The 18,481-nt window shown below is 47.8% G+C and overlaps 1 protein-coding gene across 5 annotated transcripts in view; it reads right to left on the reverse strand.

Moving 5' to 3' along the window:
• ETV1 (ETS variant transcription factor 1) overlaps positions 1 to 10,967 on the reverse strand; it is an 87,493-nt gene extending 76,526 nt beyond the window's left edge. For 2 of the 5 annotated variants that reach the window (XM_072650803.1, XM_072650801.1), the window contains exons 1-3: positions 10,836 to 10,967; positions 9,833 to 9,920; positions 8,107 to 8,154 (exon numbers count right to left, since the gene is read on the reverse strand). In XM_072650803.1, the coding sequence (XP_072506904.1) occupies positions 8,107 to 8,154; positions 9,833 to 9,920; positions 10,836 to 10,880 (181 nt within the window). In that variant the 5' untranslated portion in view covers positions 10,881 to 10,967. Of the gene's footprint in view, positions 1 to 7,558; positions 7,673 to 8,106; positions 8,155 to 9,832; positions 9,921 to 10,619; positions 10,712 to 10,835 lie in introns of those variants that run through there. The other 3 variants (XM_072650802.1, XM_072650804.1, XM_072650805.1) reach the window with 3 other exon arrangements.
• Positions 10,968 to 18,481: the final 7,514 nt, after the last annotated feature.

The following is an 18,481-nucleotide window of genomic DNA, read 5'->3' on the forward strand; positions in this document are numbered from 1 at the left end:
CCTTCCACATAAAATTAACCCAATGAGGGCTTCTCTGTAAGTCACTATCCCCGTATCCCTGCCCAATTAAGCAGCTTGTCATGAGATTTTGTGTTTTTCCCTCTCTGTGCCAACAATGGGACATGGCCCAATCTGACAATGCCTACATCCAACAAAGCCAAGGGCATCTCCTCCTGAATTATCCTTGAAAGTCAGGGTTGCCATTCCTGTTTAGCATCATTCTCAGTTCCTCAAAATATTTCAAACTAGAAACCAAGGGATTCTCATCCACTGGAGAGCAGCTAAACCAACCATGCTACAGGAATATGGCACACTATTTCTTACTGTGCTTGAAGGAATGGCCAGTGTGACAAATACAGGGGAGCCTTGAGAGATCTCCATGAACTGATCCTTAATGAAGTAAGTAAAACCAAGAAAACAACAGATACCACAATTAGAATGGGGTGAACAGAAAAACAAAAACAAAAACATTGTCCATCCCCGCTGCCTCAAAAAAAGAAGAAAAGTAAAACATGAATGCTGTAAAAATTGTGAAGAAAAAGGCTGGCGGCACAGAGTTGTGGAAGATCCCCTGCTTTGCTAAGGTGGGAGGTCTACAGGGCTTGTACATTGATTGAATGTATTTTCAGACTTTTTCAACATATTGATCAATTATACTGATTTTTTCCTCTTCTTTTTCTGCCTTTAAAAAATATTACTTGTGATGTGGGATGGCTCTCCAGGAGGAAGATGAGAAAGAAGGAATATGGTAATGTTAAAAATACATCAATAAAATCTGATTTTAAAATGTGTAGCTCTCCCCCCCATTAGCTAGATTTATGAATTATGAATGGGGCATTAAAAATCACACCCCAAACGTAAGTAGTGTTTTTAATAACGATACAGCAACACCTCATCAAGGAGAGTCAGACGGGGACTTTATCTCTCTCCATCATCGCTTGAGTCTCAGAGCATCTCTGATAAGGACTAAGACAGTCATCTGGAGCAGCTCCACCCCCAGCCTCACTTTATAACAGGCGGCATTAAAGGAACCTGGTAAACATGCAACACCCCTCTACAAGAAGAGTCAGAAATGTCCAGTGAGTAAGAGATTGAGAATTCTCATATGGGAGACCACATGCCTCAGTACATACACCATCCTTTGGGGGGACATCTGCAATATTGTACGCAAAGTATCTGAACGTTGGTGTGTGGGTGTGCTGGGGGACCGGGCAGGCATGTACACGTGAGCCAGGAAAGAGGTGTGTGGAGGACTGACAGAAATTAGGGACCTGGGGGGAAAATCGAGTCTAAGCCTGGAATTCTATCCTCCCATTCACGTCCTCAGATAATAGCTGCTTACGCCCGTTTGTAAAAGGAGTAAGGAGAATTGATGGTGGCGTACTGACTCTTTTTTTGAAGGCACCAAATAAATAGGCCTCACACTTACGCCTGAGCACATTACAGAAATCTAACAAAAAAAATATGACTCACATTTTCACAGGAGCTAATCTTAAGAAAGTGAACACAGCAAGGGAACCAGCACTCTCCTTAAATAGACGAGGGCTGTGTGTGTGTGTGTCTGTCTGTCTGTCCGTCTGTCTCCAGTTCTGAGAGAAATGAGAAGGAAGCACTTAATCAAAAACATAACTTGGATTCAAGCAAGGAAAATGTGATAAGTCTGGGGGCCAAGAAAGCACGAACTTCCTTCCCACTCTTCAATGGGTCCCAGACTGCGCTCCTCTGCCAGGTCTTTGGCTTTGTCCAATGAGACCAGTAAGACCTGGAAGCCGACGCAGGCCAGGCAGCATCGGGGAGTGGACGCCAGACGGACCTTGCAATCTTCCGATGGGAATGTGCTCAAGATCCCATAGAAGATGAAAATGTGTCCCCTCACATCTTAATTAAGGCAAAGGGGAAAAAGCTAGACCAAAAGACCAATAAAAGGTTTTCAAGGAGACGGAGCCTGTGGATTTGATTGGTAAATCTGAGCTCGGCTGCTCTACCGGTGCGTTCCACAGCAAGAGACAAGTAGCCACCCAGTCTCAGAACCTCTTCCTTGAAATGGTCACAATGGGCACTCTCAGGCATTTGCTTCAGCCTCAATGATTATTATTACCAAAAGCCAATACATGCCCCCCCACTTCAGCATTATGTGGGGAGGGGGGAGGAACATGTGGAAACATTCATTAGAATTTGCATACCACAGAAGCAGCCGCAAAGCCCCCTCTGCAATAACGCTTCCTTAATGAATGTCCCCTTGCAAAAAGAAAAGCAAAACCCAACAGTTATGTGAAGCATGATCTGTCTGTTTCCAAATGGGATTGAAATTAGTGCTTAAGAAAAAGTTGGCATTTAAGTGTCTTACACAATCAGCTGTTTATCATCAAAGAATAAGAGCCTGCTTTTCTTTTTGAAGTAGGAACCCATGGATTTTTTTTTTTCCTTTTTGAAGGGGCAAGGGGCACGATCCCCAAACTTCACAGCCCCCCGCCCTGCTCCAAAAGTGCACAGTGGCCAAGGGGTTAATGTTTAATTAAAACCAGCTCCCAGCACTGAAACAATGACCCGGAGCCAAACAAGGCAGAAGATGTATGAGTCATTCTTTCTGTAGTGAATGAGACAGCTGATCTCCCAACCATTCCTCAAGACAAGCAGTCAGGCCTGGAGGCCGCTCTCCATTCACAAAAACCCAGCCAGGCCAGGCTCAGCCATGTGGGCCAGCCGCAAGCGTCTCCTGTCACACCCTGCCAGAGGGCCGCAGTCAGGAAACTTGAACTCTGGGCAGTAGAAACACCCCAGGCTGACTGCTTTGTCTCCCCACGAAGCCCAGACCAGTCCAGGAAGGAACACAGGGGCAAGAAGGGAGCAGGGGGAAAATTCAGAGGTTTAACCCCTTCTGTCCAGAGCCAGCTCCATCCAGGAACCCAGACTCCTAGAGGCCCAGGTGGCCAGGAGGGTGGCCTGCCTGCGAAGGGGACAAGCTCCTTCTGCAGGCCAGTTCCACGCAGGGTAGCCTCCTCCACACACTGGGACAATGGGACTGAACCCGGCGATGGAAGATGTCAGGCTGGGGGAGGAACTTTTCTCCATAAACTCCATCATGAAACCCATGAACAATCATCCCCTCCTCAGCCCCGAGGCTTTGGCTCATCCCCAAATCGAGCCTGGGCCATGGAACAAAATCGTCATGAGTCCCCTAAGCCTGGTTCAGGGCTACATCCGCTGGTAACATTTTAAAGGACTGCACAAAAACACAAGCATTAATTAATGCTCTAGCGTAAACACGGGGAGGAAGACAAAAGGGAAGCAGCTTCCCCCACTAGAGGAGCTTTAAGGCTCCTTAAACACATCCCTTCTTTCTACGCCCAGCCCTGGGTCTCAAAACAAGCTCCACTCTCATCTTCAAGCTGATCTGCTGTGACTTGTAAAGGCAACGGGGCTTAAGCTGAAAGAAGGCCCAGAGGTCTCTTCCTGCCTTCTCTTCTCCCTGACGCCCCCTCCCACTTTTAAAAACTCTGTTAGTAACGCTGCGAGACTTTACCTATCTTCCTATCAAAAAGCATCCATATATATTATATACATAATAGACACACACACACACACACACACACACACACACACACACACACACACTTCTTCTCAATGGCCCGCAAGGACAATCAAGGAGGTCCAGCAGCCTTGGATCCGAATAGGTCCAGTTTCATTGCCTCTGTCTATTCTTTCGGAAGCATCTCAATCCCAGGAAATAGCCTGCTGGGATGCTCCTAAGGCCCTGGAGCTGGAAGGCACCTCCTCTCCCAGGCTAGCCTAACACAGCAAGCCCCTGACTTGCGTGATGCCAAAATGGAAAATGTCTCCAATGAGTCAAAGGATGTCTCTGAATTCTAGAAAATCTCCACTCAAAGTGAAACCTCTTTTGTTCCATACCAAGGAAACACAATCACTCAGGTATCTGGATGATTTTTTTTCTTAACTATACAAAATGCTAGGTTTTTTTTTTTTAATTGTAAGGCATTTCTTTCTTACTGTGACATGTATAAACAACACACACTCATCAGCTCAATTCTTGGTTTGATTGAAATTACAATGGTGTCATTTTGAACACCATGTAAATCCAGATGGATGCCATCTTCGGACTTCTATGTCAAGAGTACATAGAATTATTTCTTGCTTTTGTTTTAATATCACCAACTCATTCCTGGATACAAATTCAGGAACAAGTATAAAGTCTTAGGAACAGAACCTGAATGTTCAATGCCAGACTGACTCATTTAGTGAAGGGGCACGTAAAACAAAAATGTAAAATCAGCTCAAGGCGTGGCCCATGACCCATGGCCCCCGGTCCATGGACCTCCTTTGCATGGGAGTCATCCTTAGTGAGGCTAGAGGAGTTAAAGAAGTTATAGTGCCTGATGGGCAAGAAAGTCGCCTTGGGAAAGAATTCTACCCAAGTTCTCCATTCATATTAGAGAAGTCTTTTCACTACCCCCCTCCCCGCCCCCCGCCCCGTTCTAGTGCCAAAAGGGCGTTTGTGAGTCACCCCACTAAGCGTCAATGAGCTGTACTTCATGGGGCTTTAAAATCTTTTTTTTCCTCCTCAGGTTGACCTCAGGTGATGAAATCTGTACACAAATTTCTAGTGAATGCCGTACTTTGTTCAAACCCCGTCGGTCATGTTTCCTCAGGTCCCTGCCCCCTGCACACTGCTCCAGATCCCTGCACATTTACCTGGCATCAGCGACAACATGACCAAGGTCAAGAAACCAGTTTCTCCCCACCCTCTAGATCTGTTCCAAAATCAAGGGATTTCACCAAGACAGACTGACATGACACAGAGTTAATATTTGAACCAATTACTTCAAGTCACTGAATAACTGCCATCTGCCAACTGCAATCTAATATCAAAATACACACAATCAATAAAAGCATTTTGCATATGAAAATGCCAAGAGGAAACAGCAGTGGCACAAATAGAACACTGGTACAAGGGGGTGGGGGGGTTAGAATCATTGTCATCTGCCACTTGCTGTGGAGAACTTGATGACCCATCTTCTCCTCCAGGACTGCACAAGACCTTTCACAAATCTGCTATCCGGAGATTTTTACAAGGAGATTTTTCAGTTTCGAGTCATGGAAGTAGTACCAGTCTAGAATTGCCCTACCCTAAAATATTCTAGTCTGCTTACTTAAAAGAGGAAGTGAATTTTTATAAAATCCCCATGGGTTTGAAATATTCTCCCCACCTTTAAATAACATATAGTTAGTTGCTTCAATCTTCCCTATATCAACTACATAATTAGTAAATCATTTTAATTACCACAATGACCAATTTATAAACAGACTGTACTCTGCATTTCACTTATAAAAATTCTTACAGGAAATAGCAAATAAAAGTTTGCAAGGCTAAAGAAGGCAAAAGCCTTCAGAGGACTTTCTTCCAGTTATGCTTTTATGTCAGTGATTCTTTATGAATAATTTGCTGCAGCTATGTTTAATAAATAGATTTTCTAACCTGATAACTACCCCCACAGTGTTCTCTCAGCTTGAGGGAGAAGAAGCCTGGTTAGTTGCCAAAGATCTTTATATATTTTTTTAAGAAGGTCAAGATGGCTCGAGACTTTCTTGGTCACTTTCCTAACTACAGAGCATCATGAAAAGAAATATGTAAACATGAAAAAGTCAGCCAATTTGGCAAAGTCCAGAAGGACATAAATGGATAAATCCACCCTTGGATAAACACGATGAATTAGAAGATCTGTTCTTGGCTAGAACAGCCCAGACAGTCAAGTAAGTGAAGCTAGCGTATGCCATCCTGACACCATCATATGGCAAATATGCCTGCACACCCACAAACTTGCATTCAGCTGTTAATATAAAGAAATAATAGAAAAGGTGAACCAGATAAGCAAATAATGAAGAAATAAATCGTCATCATTGAAGGATAATTAAACTCCTCTTTCAAAGCAGCTCATCAACTCTTGTAGCTTTATTAAGACATAAGAAGGAGTGATACAGTTCACCTAAAAATAAGAGAATGTCCTTATTTTGAAAAAAAATAAATAAAGCAAGACAGGCATGAGGGTCAAGGAGTCTGTCAGCACAGCAGACCTAAAGTACCAGGATGGGAGGATTTCTTTACCAGAGATCTCCCGGTATTCATAAAGGTGTTAGGATTCACAGCACAAATATTCATCCTTTCAGAATTAAAATGTTTCTGCATAAAACCCCATTTTATTTCAAAAATAGCAACCATACCCTCAGCCTGGGCTTATAGAGCTGGGTATTTTTTTTTTAATTCCTGGGTAAGAATTTATAGAACCAACTTTAAGAGCATAAGGGAAAACTTGGATGGATCATTCAAATCACTCATTCATTTAGCCACAGGAAACAAGCTTAAAACTATAAAAATGCACCAAAGCTGATTATATATCTATAAAAATATTTATAAGTCAATTATAGATGCCACATTTTTTAAATTCCAGGAACAGGGTTGCTATGCACACCCAAAAATCTGCCAGCAATTATTTTTACTTGGAATCAATGAGCATTAAACACTGTAAGAAGTCACAAAATGTTCCAACTCAATGAAGAGAATATTCAGTTATAATGCATACACCAATAAATTATCTCATAGATTTGATAAGTATTCTGATACATTTTCAATTTTACAAAACCAGTAGCTAGAGGTCAATAACATAGTATCAAGTCAAAAGAGAAAAAGAAAAGTCACCTCTTGGTCTATGGGTGACGGGTGATGCATTATAAGAAATTCTATTTTCAGTGACCATCCAAATGACGCTTCTAAACCCCCATCTCCTTTATTAGTGTCTCAATCCCCTTTGCTACAAGATGGTGAAGAGATTTAGGGGTGCAAACATTTACAAAAATAGCTAAAGCAAATATTCAAGCTTGGAGAATTGAAATGTCACCAAAACAAAGAAACTCACTTTACATGCTTCCAGCAACTTGACCAGGCAGAACTCTCAGGGGGGAAAAATGCCCTCTGTCTCAAAGCAGTTTAGAGTAAGAAAGCCTGAGCCCGACTCCCTTAGAAAATCTCACCCAGCCAACGGCACAATTTGCAATAAGATGGGCTTGAGTTGAGAGAACACTGAAACTCTAACTTTTCCCCTCAAGTTCTGGAAGAAAATCCATTGCTACAGGACAACACAAGCCACTTCTATCTATGCCTTATGCTCATCAGATAAAACGCCAAAGGATTTTTCCCCCTCCCCAAAGAAAACAAACACCCTTCAACAGCAGGAACTTCTATACTTTTACAGAAACACTATCTCACTGTCCCTATGAAATACAGCCAGCATCACCCAGTGAAGGAGAGATTCCAAAGGATCCCAATATTGCTTCACCTAATCAAAATTAAAAGGAAAATGCCTCTAAAAGTCTCCTTGTCTTCCAAGGGGAATTCCAAGAAAGGTACTAGCCAAGCCCCGTTCCCATTCAACACTTGCTTGCCTGATGTACAGTAAGGAAGGAGAAGGTAGGTATAGAAAAGCCCGACTCAGCTCCCCAAGGCTTCCTCAGCAAGCCCTTCATAGCTGATGCACTCGATACACACCCAAGCCTCTGTGTTGGGCACAAGGTGGGAAGAAGACACTCGCACTCAAATCTTGAAGCATCCCGTCCCGATGAACCCAGAGCCACTAATTTCTGCCATCAGAAAAAGTACTCCAAGAGGACAACGGGGAACTAAGTGTGCGCTGCCGCCGCTTGGCTTCAGAGAAAACAGCCAGCCCCGAGCTGGCTCGATGAGGTCTCCTGAGGTACAATCATATAAACCTGATCAATTGCAATTAAAATCTGAGTCGAGGCTCCGAACTGGAAGTCTTGGTGCATTAGTTCTTGCCCAAAACAGATGTGACTGGGAGCTGGAAGCAGTTTCTCCTGGTAATTTGTGAGGACACAGGCTAGAGCAGCCCCAGAGTCCCCAAAGACAAACTCATCAGAAGCTCTAATGTATGCATGACACATGAGGTGGCTCTTTTAGAGCTCAATTAATTGGTCTGAACATTAAGACAGCAAGTTCAGGACTTTTTTTTTCCTCTGGAGTTTCATTCCTCCCTCCCCCCCCACCCCCAGCCTTTTTACAAGCATTTCCCCCCTTACCTTCTGCAAGCCATGTTTCCTGTAATTGGCTCAGATCTTGAAAGAGTTCTGGAAAAAAAAAATGTGGAGACATAAAATAATATGGCAATTCAACCTTTAATCTTATCCTTCATGAAATGAAAATGTTATCTGATTTTTTTTCTCTGACACATATATAATATATATGGAAATACTATTAAAGGAAATCTCTTAGAAAGGGGAATTGTTTCTCATTTTGATCATACCAATATCTGATATTTGCTTTGTAGGGACAGGGGTGGGGGCATCTACTCAAGCCATTAATCCTTGTATAAAAACCCAAATCCTTGAATGCATCCAGCATCCATCCCCAACACAGACAGACCATCACCAGGGACTGCCCAGGCCACCCTTTCTTTCTTCCTCTCTTGTAATATACACCTTTCAATCAATCAATCTCTCTCACAGAGAATGTAGAGGAAAAAACAGGGGGGATGGAAAAAACATTTCATATATCAATCCTTGTGGTTTCAGAGAGACTTGGTCCTTGTCAAGATGAGAGGCGATAGGAATGCCTTTTCTACAAAGGACCGCTATGCTAGAGGCTAGCTCTGGGTAGCAACTGGCTCGGAGATGGAGCATCACTCCCTGGCACACTGGTCACCATATCTACAAGTTTTGATTCAACTGTCAGGAGTCTGTCAAGGGATCATAATCAGAAGGAAATTTATTTATTTATTTCCAACGTCTATTAAAATTAGGAGAGAAATATCAACTTGGCATTTCTCTAAGAATTAAAAAAAAAATCCAAAGTAGACTGTACTCTGAATGGCTTACTTGGCTTGATGCAAGAGGGTATTTTGAGAAACTTTGGAACTCAAAATCCTAACTTCAGTCAGCCAAGAATAGCGAACTTTTCCTAAGTAGCTGTGGGGAGTAGAACAAGCCAGCAGCAGAGATTTCCTATGAGGTGATTCACCTGGAGGAAAAGTTTGCCTTTCAATTCATATTCTTACAATTGCAGGAGAGAGGCTAAAGAGTTAATGCTTAGCCTCTGCCCCCTGGGGGCCCAAGGAAGCTTCAGTGACATAAATTAACATCGACTAAAGACTCAAATAAGTTTTATTGGGAACTCAAATTTCCAAAACCAATCTAATGACCTAAGAACTTGGTCAGCTTTCAGTGTCTTTATGTATTTTTTAAACTTCATCAAGGTATATGTAAAAGGTTTGAGAACCTCTACGCTGTTCCACATTAACCATATTTTAAATAATTTCTCATGAGTGGGCATGAAAACGTGTCAACATCTGAATGACCTCTCATTGGCTTCTATAACTGAGTTGGACATCTTCAGAGTTTCTCTCTTTCTCTTCACAGTTTTATTGATACACCATATGGGATATAATAATGAAACAGCCATTGCTCGAGAGAAGGATGGATGAGTCAGGGAGGGATGGCACGTTGAACTCTACATTTTGCTTTTTGATTAATCTCTGACACAACCAGGAAAAAGTACTGAAGTGCAGATCAGCACAGTATGCAAAGGGCTCCAAGTAACAAAGTCATATTATTCTGGGCCAAAAGAGTTTCTCTCTCTCTCTCTCTCTCTCGCTCTCTCTCTCTCTCTCTCTCTCTCTTGCTCACAAATGTTTTTGGGGAGGGGTAGGTTTTTGGTTTGTTTCTTACAAGGAAACATAAAGACAGGTCTGCTTTTTTTTTTTTTTTTTTTTTGGGGGAGGGGGGTAATCAGAATAAGACAAAACCTCACCTTCTGAGTCATGAGCCAGGTCTCTGTTAATGAATTTTCTTTTCCTGACATTTGCTGGTTTTTCATTACAGCTTCTCCCACGCTGACTCTACAAATGGGAAAGATTAAATACTTTAATTTTTTTTTTTTTGGAACCTGATTGTCACATGCAAAAGTCACTTGTTAAACCGAGGGGGGTGACAAGTCTACTGGGCCCTCTCTCCCTCTCCTGCCAAGGGACCCCCTTTGGAATCCTCCTTTCCTGGATCCAGCTGACAGCCACAGCTGATGATGGGCTTTCTTTGGACAGCCGAGCCAGCGAAGACTGAGGCTGCTGCCGCGGCTCCGGCTGCTGCCGTCCCACTGCTTTTTATCCTGAAGCCTCTTGATGGAGAGAGATGCCTATGGAAGGCTCCCTACCCAGCATCCAACCAAGGGGAAGACATGCATTTAGCAGTCAGCTGGGCTGGGCTGAACTATATCCATTTTTCCTCTATCTATTTTAAAGGGCGGTGAATGCAAGAGAAATTATTTGATCTCCATGCCCCCCCCCCCCCCTCACAAACACACGCAAAGCAAAAACAAAATCCTGATAACAGAAAGTGTCAACACCGGTCTCAACTTCATTCTGTTCAACGTGGCAGACAAACCCAGCCAGAACTTTGACTGCAGCTGCTGCCTTCCTCCTCCTCCTCCTCCTCCTCCTCCTCCTCCTCCTCCTCCTCCTCCTCCTCCTCCTCCTCCTCCTCCTCCTCTCATCGTGTGCACTTTAACTATCCAAAAAGAAGCCTTAAAAATAAAACGATGCCTTATCCCAGTCCCTGGAAGGAGGTACGCTCATTCTGAAGCCTCGGCTCCTACGAGGAGAGTCGCCCTGCAGAGGCGAGCCAGCGAGCGATGGAGCAGGGACGAGCCCAGCAACTCCCTCCCGGCGCCCCCTCCCCCCGCGCAGCCCTCCCCCCTCCCGAGGAGAAAGAAGTCGGAGTCAAGTTTATAAACAGCCACTCGGGCGCTGCTCACTCACGTTGCTGACCAAGTAAGGCACTTGCTGGTCATAGAAGCCGTCCATCCCGAGGCGGCGGCCGGGGCCGGGGCCGGGCTGGGGCTGGGGCCGGGCCGGGCTGGGGCTGCTCGGGCTACGCGGAGCTGCAGAGCGCTCTCCCTTCAGAGCATCGGGGAGGAGGTTTCCTAGCGATCCGGGCGGCTCGCGACCTAGAAAGGGGCGCAAGGAGGCTTAGAGGTTCCGGCGAAGCCCGTGAATGAAGCGCCGGGATTTGCATAGCTAATTACCCGGCTCCAGCCCCATTCACAAAACGCACCCTCCCCGCGCAGCCTCCTTCACCTGGAGCCCCCGCCCGCCCCAGCCCAGCTCGCTACTTTGTAGCAGCCGCGACCGGCAGCCCGAGCCCAGACAAAGCTCCCGGGCCGGGCCCTGGGCGCTGCGCTCCGGGGGGCCGCCCGTGGTCCCTGGGCCGGGGGCCCGGCCGTGCGCCCCCCTCGGTGTGGCCAGCCTCGTAATGGCGATCAACAGGAGTTGCTTTGCACCTAACGGGAGGCAGGAGAGGCGGCCCGATCTGGCCACCCCCCTTTGCACCCCCGACCGCCCCGGGGCCTGGAGAGACGCGCAAAGTTGTGGGCGAGACCCACCTGAAGGCCGTGCCAGGCGCTGGGCTGCCAACACTCCCCTCCCAATTTAATCCAAACATGAATCCTTGCCCAGCACCTCCCCCTCGGAAGCCGAGAGCGCCTCTGCCAGAGCTGGCTTTGGCGGTTCTTCCCCCACTTCTCCTCCAGGGGCCTCCGAGCCAAACTGATGGATCCCTGCCTCCCATTGGCTCTCGGGCTCTTTCACCAGATCAGATTTCGGGCTGTCAATCAGGCGGCGCTCCCCGGCCTGCTCCCGGCTCGCTGGCTCTCTAGCCCTCGCCCTCTCCCCCGACCCGGCCCAGGTTCTTCCTGATGTGCCCGGGCAGAGGCCGCCCCAGGGGGCCGCCCGGCCTCGGCTGCCTTCCTCCAGAGCTTCCCGGACCGGGGCCCCCTGCCATCTCCCTCTTTCCTTGCCATCTTCCGCGACCCGACTCTGGACTCAGTTTCTCACCAGTTTTGGGTTTTTTTGGCTTTACTGTCTAGCACGAAGCGTGCGCCCTAGCTTGTTTGTGCAGAGTTGATTGGGTGGTGTATCTATCCCCCAACAGATTGTGAGTTCCTTGAAGGTAGGGGTTGTTTTTGCCCGATGCTGGCATAGCGTTTGGCACATCGAAGGCGCTTAATAAAAGCTTGTTGTGACGGGGACTCAGGCGCTCCTGCACGTTCGAATCTGGGCCTTTGGTTTGCTCCTCTGGTTGCAGACATCATTCCCTGCATCCCTCTGACTCGGTGGCTGGTTCCTACTGGGAGGGACCCAGAGCAGCCTTCTCAAAGTGTGGGCCACGAGCGAGGCAGAGGAGTGCCTGCGGAGGGAGACCCGGCAGGGCCGAAGGAGCTTGGACAACTTGGGGTGACGGGGAGTTGGGGAACTGGAGAAGGAAACAAGAAGGGTGCGGGGCAAAGGAAGTGTGGAGGACCGGCTACCTCCCACCCTGGGGGCTAAAACACGCATCTGGAGGAGGGGCTAGAGGGGGTGGGATCCCCGCACAACCTGCCCATTTCCTGCGCTTTGTTATGGATACTCCAGGGGGAGGGGGCACCTCCAGAGAACTCCTGGGAGGGGCACAGGGAGGGTGGAGGAGGAAGGTCGGCCAGACCTAAGCCGGGCACCCTCTCCTCCCGGTCCGCAGGGTCGCCCCCTCCAGCACCTCCAGTCCCAAAGTTTGCTTCCGGGGGCGGGGAGACTGGGGGGCTTCCCCCACCCCCAGCAGACCCATTCTGCCTTAGGACAAAGGCAGCACCGGACCCCTAAGCCGTCGGGGCCAGACGCCCATCGGAGGCGCTCGCAAGCTGCGCGTCCGAGCTCTGGAGCCAGGAGGCCCAGGGGCTGGAGCGAGGGAAGGACGCCGGGAAAGGAGAGCTGGGCCGGTTTCCCAGGAAACCCGGGGGAGGGGGCTGCTCCGGACCTCCCCGCCGCGCGCCGTGCCCCCATTGGCCGCCTCCAGAGGAGGCGGGGCAGACCCATTCACAAAAAATCCCGGTCCGGCGAGGTCACGTGCCTCGGGGAGGGGGGCGGGTCACGACTAAGCTTAAGTCTTCCCAGGCTCCGGAGTGAGCCCCCTTCCCCGCCCCCCAGCTCCTCGCTGGCGGCCACTCGGCCCCCTGGAGAGTGGGGGGAAGATCTTACCCCGGAAAGGACTGGGGGCGGGGGCAGGGGGTAAGAAGTTGTCTACACTGCCTGTAACTGCTCCCTGCTGGAGCGCGCACGGTCCTGCCCCCTTGGCAGTATCGTCGCCCCCATTCATCTTGGTGCGGGGGTCCTCGGGGTGCAGGGGTCCCCGGGGTGCAGGGGTCCCCGGGTGCAGGGGTCCTCGGGGTGCAGGGGTCCCCGGGGTGCGGGGGTCCCCGGGATGCGGGGGTCCCCGGGGTGCGGGGGTCCCCGGGGTGCGGGGGTCCTCGGGGTGCGGGGGTCCCCGGGGTGCGGGGGTCCCCGGGATGCAGGGGTCCCCGGGGTGCGGGGGTCCCCGGGGTGCGGGGGTCCCCGGGGTGCGGGGGTCCCCGGGTGCAGGGGTCCCCGGGTGCGGGGGTCCCCGGGTGCAGGGGTCCCCGGGGTGCGGGGGTCCCCGGGTGCAGGGAAGCAGAGTCCCGAGGGGGCCTGTCCCCGGTGCATTTGGCCCCACCCGGCCGGCCTGGGTGCCGTCTTGTCTCCGGCTCTGCCCCTCCCGCTAGTAGCCCCGGAGCCGGCGCTGCAGGAGCCTGGCCCCGAAGGGGACCGAGACGCCCGGGGCCGGAGCCCTTCCGAAGGCCAAGGCTGCTCTTCAGAAAGCGTTGCCCTTGTGAGAAAGGCCGGGAGGCAGCTGGCCGGGCCGCGGAGGACCGCGAGCCCGGCCCAGAGTTTCCACTTCTGGAAACGAGTCTTGAAGAACTGAGCTCAGCAGATGCCCGGCCTTGGGAAGGGGAATTTTCCGTTGGGCAGGCTTGCAGTCGCAGTGGCCGTGCAAAGGCTGATTTGCCTGGGTTTTAAAGTCACATTTGGGTTGAGAAATACTGGAAAGAAGACACTTGGGGAGGGAAGAAAAATAGCAGAGAAGGGCCATGGCTGGACTCGGAGTCCTCGGCATCCTTCAGGCTCCAAGGAATCCCGGCAGGACTTCGAGCTGTCCCTTCCCACAGGAGATGGACTTTCTTTGCTATTGCTTTCTGTTGTACTAATGGCTTTGCCATCTTGGACCTGCTGGTACCAGATCATCTCAGGGACTCCACAGGAAGCCATATGGCGTTAGCCAAAAAAAGAGAGAGAGAGAATGCGGAGATTTTTTTTTTTAAATTGTAAGCCGTGTTATCTGAATTATTTTTAATGACTGATGAAAATAAAATACCCACTATTTTGTTCAAAATGATCAACACATGAAGTCAAGAATTTTAATTTTGAAACAAAGTAATTGGCTCAGACAAACTTAGTTGATTTGGTTTAGCTCTTACAGAAACCTGTGAAAGGCTGATTTTAGGGAGACATGGTGTGGCCCAAGGCTCAGGGTCCCTGGCAAGGGGGGGGTCAGTGTATGTGTGTATGGGGGGGTGTCAGTATGTGTGCATGTGTGTGAATGGCTGTGCGCCCCTGTCTGCCCTCCTACTGATTGAGAAAGTACTTCCCGTCAGAGATTCTGTTCTGACCTATCAATAAGGCAAGTGTTCCAGGCCTCTGACCCAAGGAGCCTGTGAAGTTATTTCAAAACAGACAGAGCTCATTTGAAGCAAGAGCAATGACAATTATTCAGAGACATTATACAAAATTGTTCTTCTAAATGTGGAAAATTCAATTCTACAAATATTAGGGAATTATCTGTTATTTTCTAGGCACTACTGATGGACAAAACCATGGAACAAAAAGCGGTATGATCCAGAGCCTAAGGACCTGGGTTCAAATCCCCCCCTCTGACATTTGTTAAACAAGCAACTTAGCCTGGCTTTTGGAAAAATCAGTCTCATTTTTCTTCAAACAGAAAATCCTAAGAGGGAGGTAGGCAGATGTCCTCTGAGACTTCCTCCAGCTCTAGGGGTGAGATCAAGGAGATGATGCTTCAGTCATGCAGTAAGCAAGGTGAACACGTTGCTTTAAAAAGTACATTTTGGGGAAATAAATATATCATACAAGTAACATGAAAAAATACATTTCACCAAGTTTCGTATTGGAAAGAGCAGACCTGCGTCTCTACATGCTCAGTGGTCAGAGAAGCCTCTCAGAAATGCTGCCCCATCGCAAGCAGAGTCAGGGCTCAGAAACAGACCTAAAGTTTATCGAAACTTGTCTCAGCTACATTCCATCAGTTCTACAAAAAAATCTGAGTGTTGGCATCAAGATGTTCTCCGGCCCTTCAGAAAGCACTTTTGCCCAAATACTCGTGATGAAAGCCCCTGTCCTGGAGTGATTGTATGACAGTCCCCAAATCACACTCACCAATGGTTATACAGTTAAGTTGTCTTGGATAGGGAAGCCAACAAGCATTTACTAAGCGAATTCTAGGGGCCAGGCATTGTGAGAAGGGAGGAGGATGGGAAACAATTGTAAAAACAAGTCTTTCTCTAAATCCACGGCGTAGCCTCCCATCTGGGGCTCATTTCCCATCTCCCATTCAGACCAGCAGGCCAGCTCCCAAGAAGGTAAATTCTTCCCTTGGGATTCTAGGAATAACCCTGAGGAACCAAGGTTTTCTGTTGCTCTGCTCTTGACCTCCTGTCTGGTGTGATCTTCCAGCATTGATGAACCAAAGTGATACCAAGGACAGAAGGGAACAGACATTTATGAAATGCTCACTATGTGCCAGGCACTCTGCTAAACACTTACAGAGTTAAACAGTCAGTGTTCATTAGCTTTTAGAAAAGAATATTTACTAATGTGATAGAACAGTCAATACAATTTTTTTTAATTCTCTCAAAATGTATAAAACATTCTTATAAAACCATAAAGATGCCAGGAGAAAGAGAGCTCAAGTTTAGAATCAGGCAGCATGTGTGAAGGGGGATAAGGTAAAATAAATTTGGATAGGCCAACCAGAGCCAGGCTAAGAAAGCCTTGAAAATGTAAAACTAACAAGTTTGTGCTTTGTTACAGAAGAGATACAGGGCAAGTCCAGGCTGCGGAAGAGGGAGACGGTTGTGGCCAGATTGCTTTAAGAGGAGAATTTGTCCACTGGCTGTGGGGAGGGGAGAGACCAATGAATGAAGGCATGAATTTTAAATCATGAAAATAGAAGCCAGGAGTTCTGGTAGAAGACTGCCTGGACTAGGGTCATTGTCAGAGAGGAAAAGGACTGGAGACATTCTATGGCTGGATGAATGACAAAATTTGGCACCTGATCGGAGCTGGAGAAGTGCTCAGTGATAGGGTTCTACCACATGGCCTCAGAGGTCCTGAGGCGTGAGACGTATTCCATATCCAAACCTTGGAGAAGCATGAGTATGGTGTCAGCAGGCAACTCCTATAGCTGTCTACAACATACAAGATGCTCCTAAGGTTGAACTTTTGAAAGGCAGTCCCTTGTTCATGTCCTTTGAATGAGGTGGATGCAGCCCAGGAGGACTGACTTCTCCAGAGGGAAAGGAGACCACTCAAGGTCCCTAGGTCTTCCTGGCCACACTGCCTCACTAAAGAAAAGGTCCAACCTGCTCCTTAACATTCTCTCAGATTGCTTGGGGGGCCAACCTAGGTTTTCCTACATTCAGGCCTGATCAGGGTGGAAATGCTATTGTCTTGCCTACAAGGACTGTGTCCCCCAATTTATTGTTGTGCCTTCCCTCTTACATTAGGAGACACAGGGACCCCCTTCAAGTGGTGCCAGACCCAGAATTCCTGTCTCCCTCCTCCTCTTATGGTCCAGAGGATCAATGATGACCATGGTCAATGCTTCTTGCACAACCATCTCCCGTTGGGCATCTGGCTGTCACCCGGCATGATTGCTCCTTGGTTCTGCTTCCTAACCTCTGAGAGAGGACAGGGAGCTCCTAGCAAGTCTTTTTCATTCAATCCCTTTCCTGGTCTTATCGCCCAAGCGTAATCCAGACTCAGAGGTGATTCCCCAATAAATCCAACCTAACCTGCTTGTCTGCACATTATCTGGTGTTTATGTTGTACTTCAAGGCTTGCAAAGTCTCACTAGCCTTCAGCAAGGCTGATTAACTTGCACTACATCACACAGCATCTTAAAGATGGGAAAACCAAGGATGAGGATCAAGAGTCAAGTTACTTAGCCAGTTAGTGATTAAATGTCTGAGGTACTACATCGACTAAGGTCTTCCTTATTCCAAACCCACAGCCCTATCTGCTATACAATTAGGTGATATAATGTTGCTTTTCAGCAGTGTCCAACTCATTGTGATCCCATCTGGGATTTTCTTGGCAAACATTCTGAAGCAGTTTGCCATCTTCTTCTCTAGTTCATTTTACAGTTGAGGAAATTGAGGCAAACAGGGTGAAGTGACTTGCCCAGCATCGCACGGTTACTTGGGAAGATCAGTCTTCTTGACTCCTGGCCCAGCACTCTATCTACTGTGCCATCTAGTGACCCTGATATAAATCTTATAGATATTACTTACAAATTCCATTTAAAACTATTGTCGACATGAGAATTAGCCCTGATTTACCTGCCTTTGTTCAGTCAGATCATCAGCTTGTCAGATCTAAGATGAGAATTTATGACAAATAAGAGAGACTAACAAGAAGAAGCAGATATGGTAGACAATGAAGGAAATTTTACTCCACATTAAGTAAGCTATTCAAAGTCAGGTATGGGAAGTGGATTAGAGAAACAACATCAGTTTTGATTATGATAATTTCATTATGAGGTGATAGAAATTTATTTCTGTAGGAGATCAAAAGAGCCCCAAAATTATCTTAGTCAACAAACATCTGATTTACTCACCAAACAGAGAGTAATGGTTACCAAAGACAACATTAGCTTAAAATATAAAGTCATTTGTAAAATATTACTAAAGACAACATTCAATTACAAGAAGTATCATCTAAAAAAGCATAGAGAAGCAGTGGGGGACAAAACCAGTCTAACGAAAAGACTGTCAGGGAGTGGAGCCAAGATGGCAAAATAACAGCCTGGACTTGCTAGCTCTCTTCCCTCGAATTCAGCCAACTACCTGTAAAAAATGACTCTAAACCCAGAGGATGATGGAGTGAAGCAAATCTCCAGCCCAAGACAGCGTGAAAGATAGTCAGGAAGTATCTACTGCACCATGGTAGGAGCAGAGCACAGTCCAGCGTGGGCCATGCTGCCACAGATGGGACCCGGGCAGGCCTTGGGGGACTGAATGTCTCACACCTGTGGTGGTTTCTGGACTTCACAACCTCAAAACACCAAGGACAAATTTGAAAGTCAGTGGGAAAAACCTATGAGACCTATATGAGAGAGTAGAGTGGTCAGGCTCTAGTCCCAGGGCAACAGAGGGAGGAGGAGGCCCCGGCAGCAGCAGGGCAGGGGCAGCAGCAGCAACTGTTTCTGGATCTCCAGGCACACAGATTGTGGGGGGATCAAGTGACTGATGGTACACCCTCAGCCCCCCCTGGAAGCAGAG

The sequence above is a fragment of the Notamacropus eugenii genome, chromosome 3 (assembly GCF_028372415.1).
Source record: "Notamacropus eugenii isolate mMacEug1 chromosome 3, mMacEug1.pri_v2, whole genome shotgun sequence".
NCBI classification, from domain to species: domain Eukaryota; kingdom Metazoa; phylum Chordata; class Mammalia; order Diprotodontia; family Macropodidae; genus Notamacropus; species Notamacropus eugenii.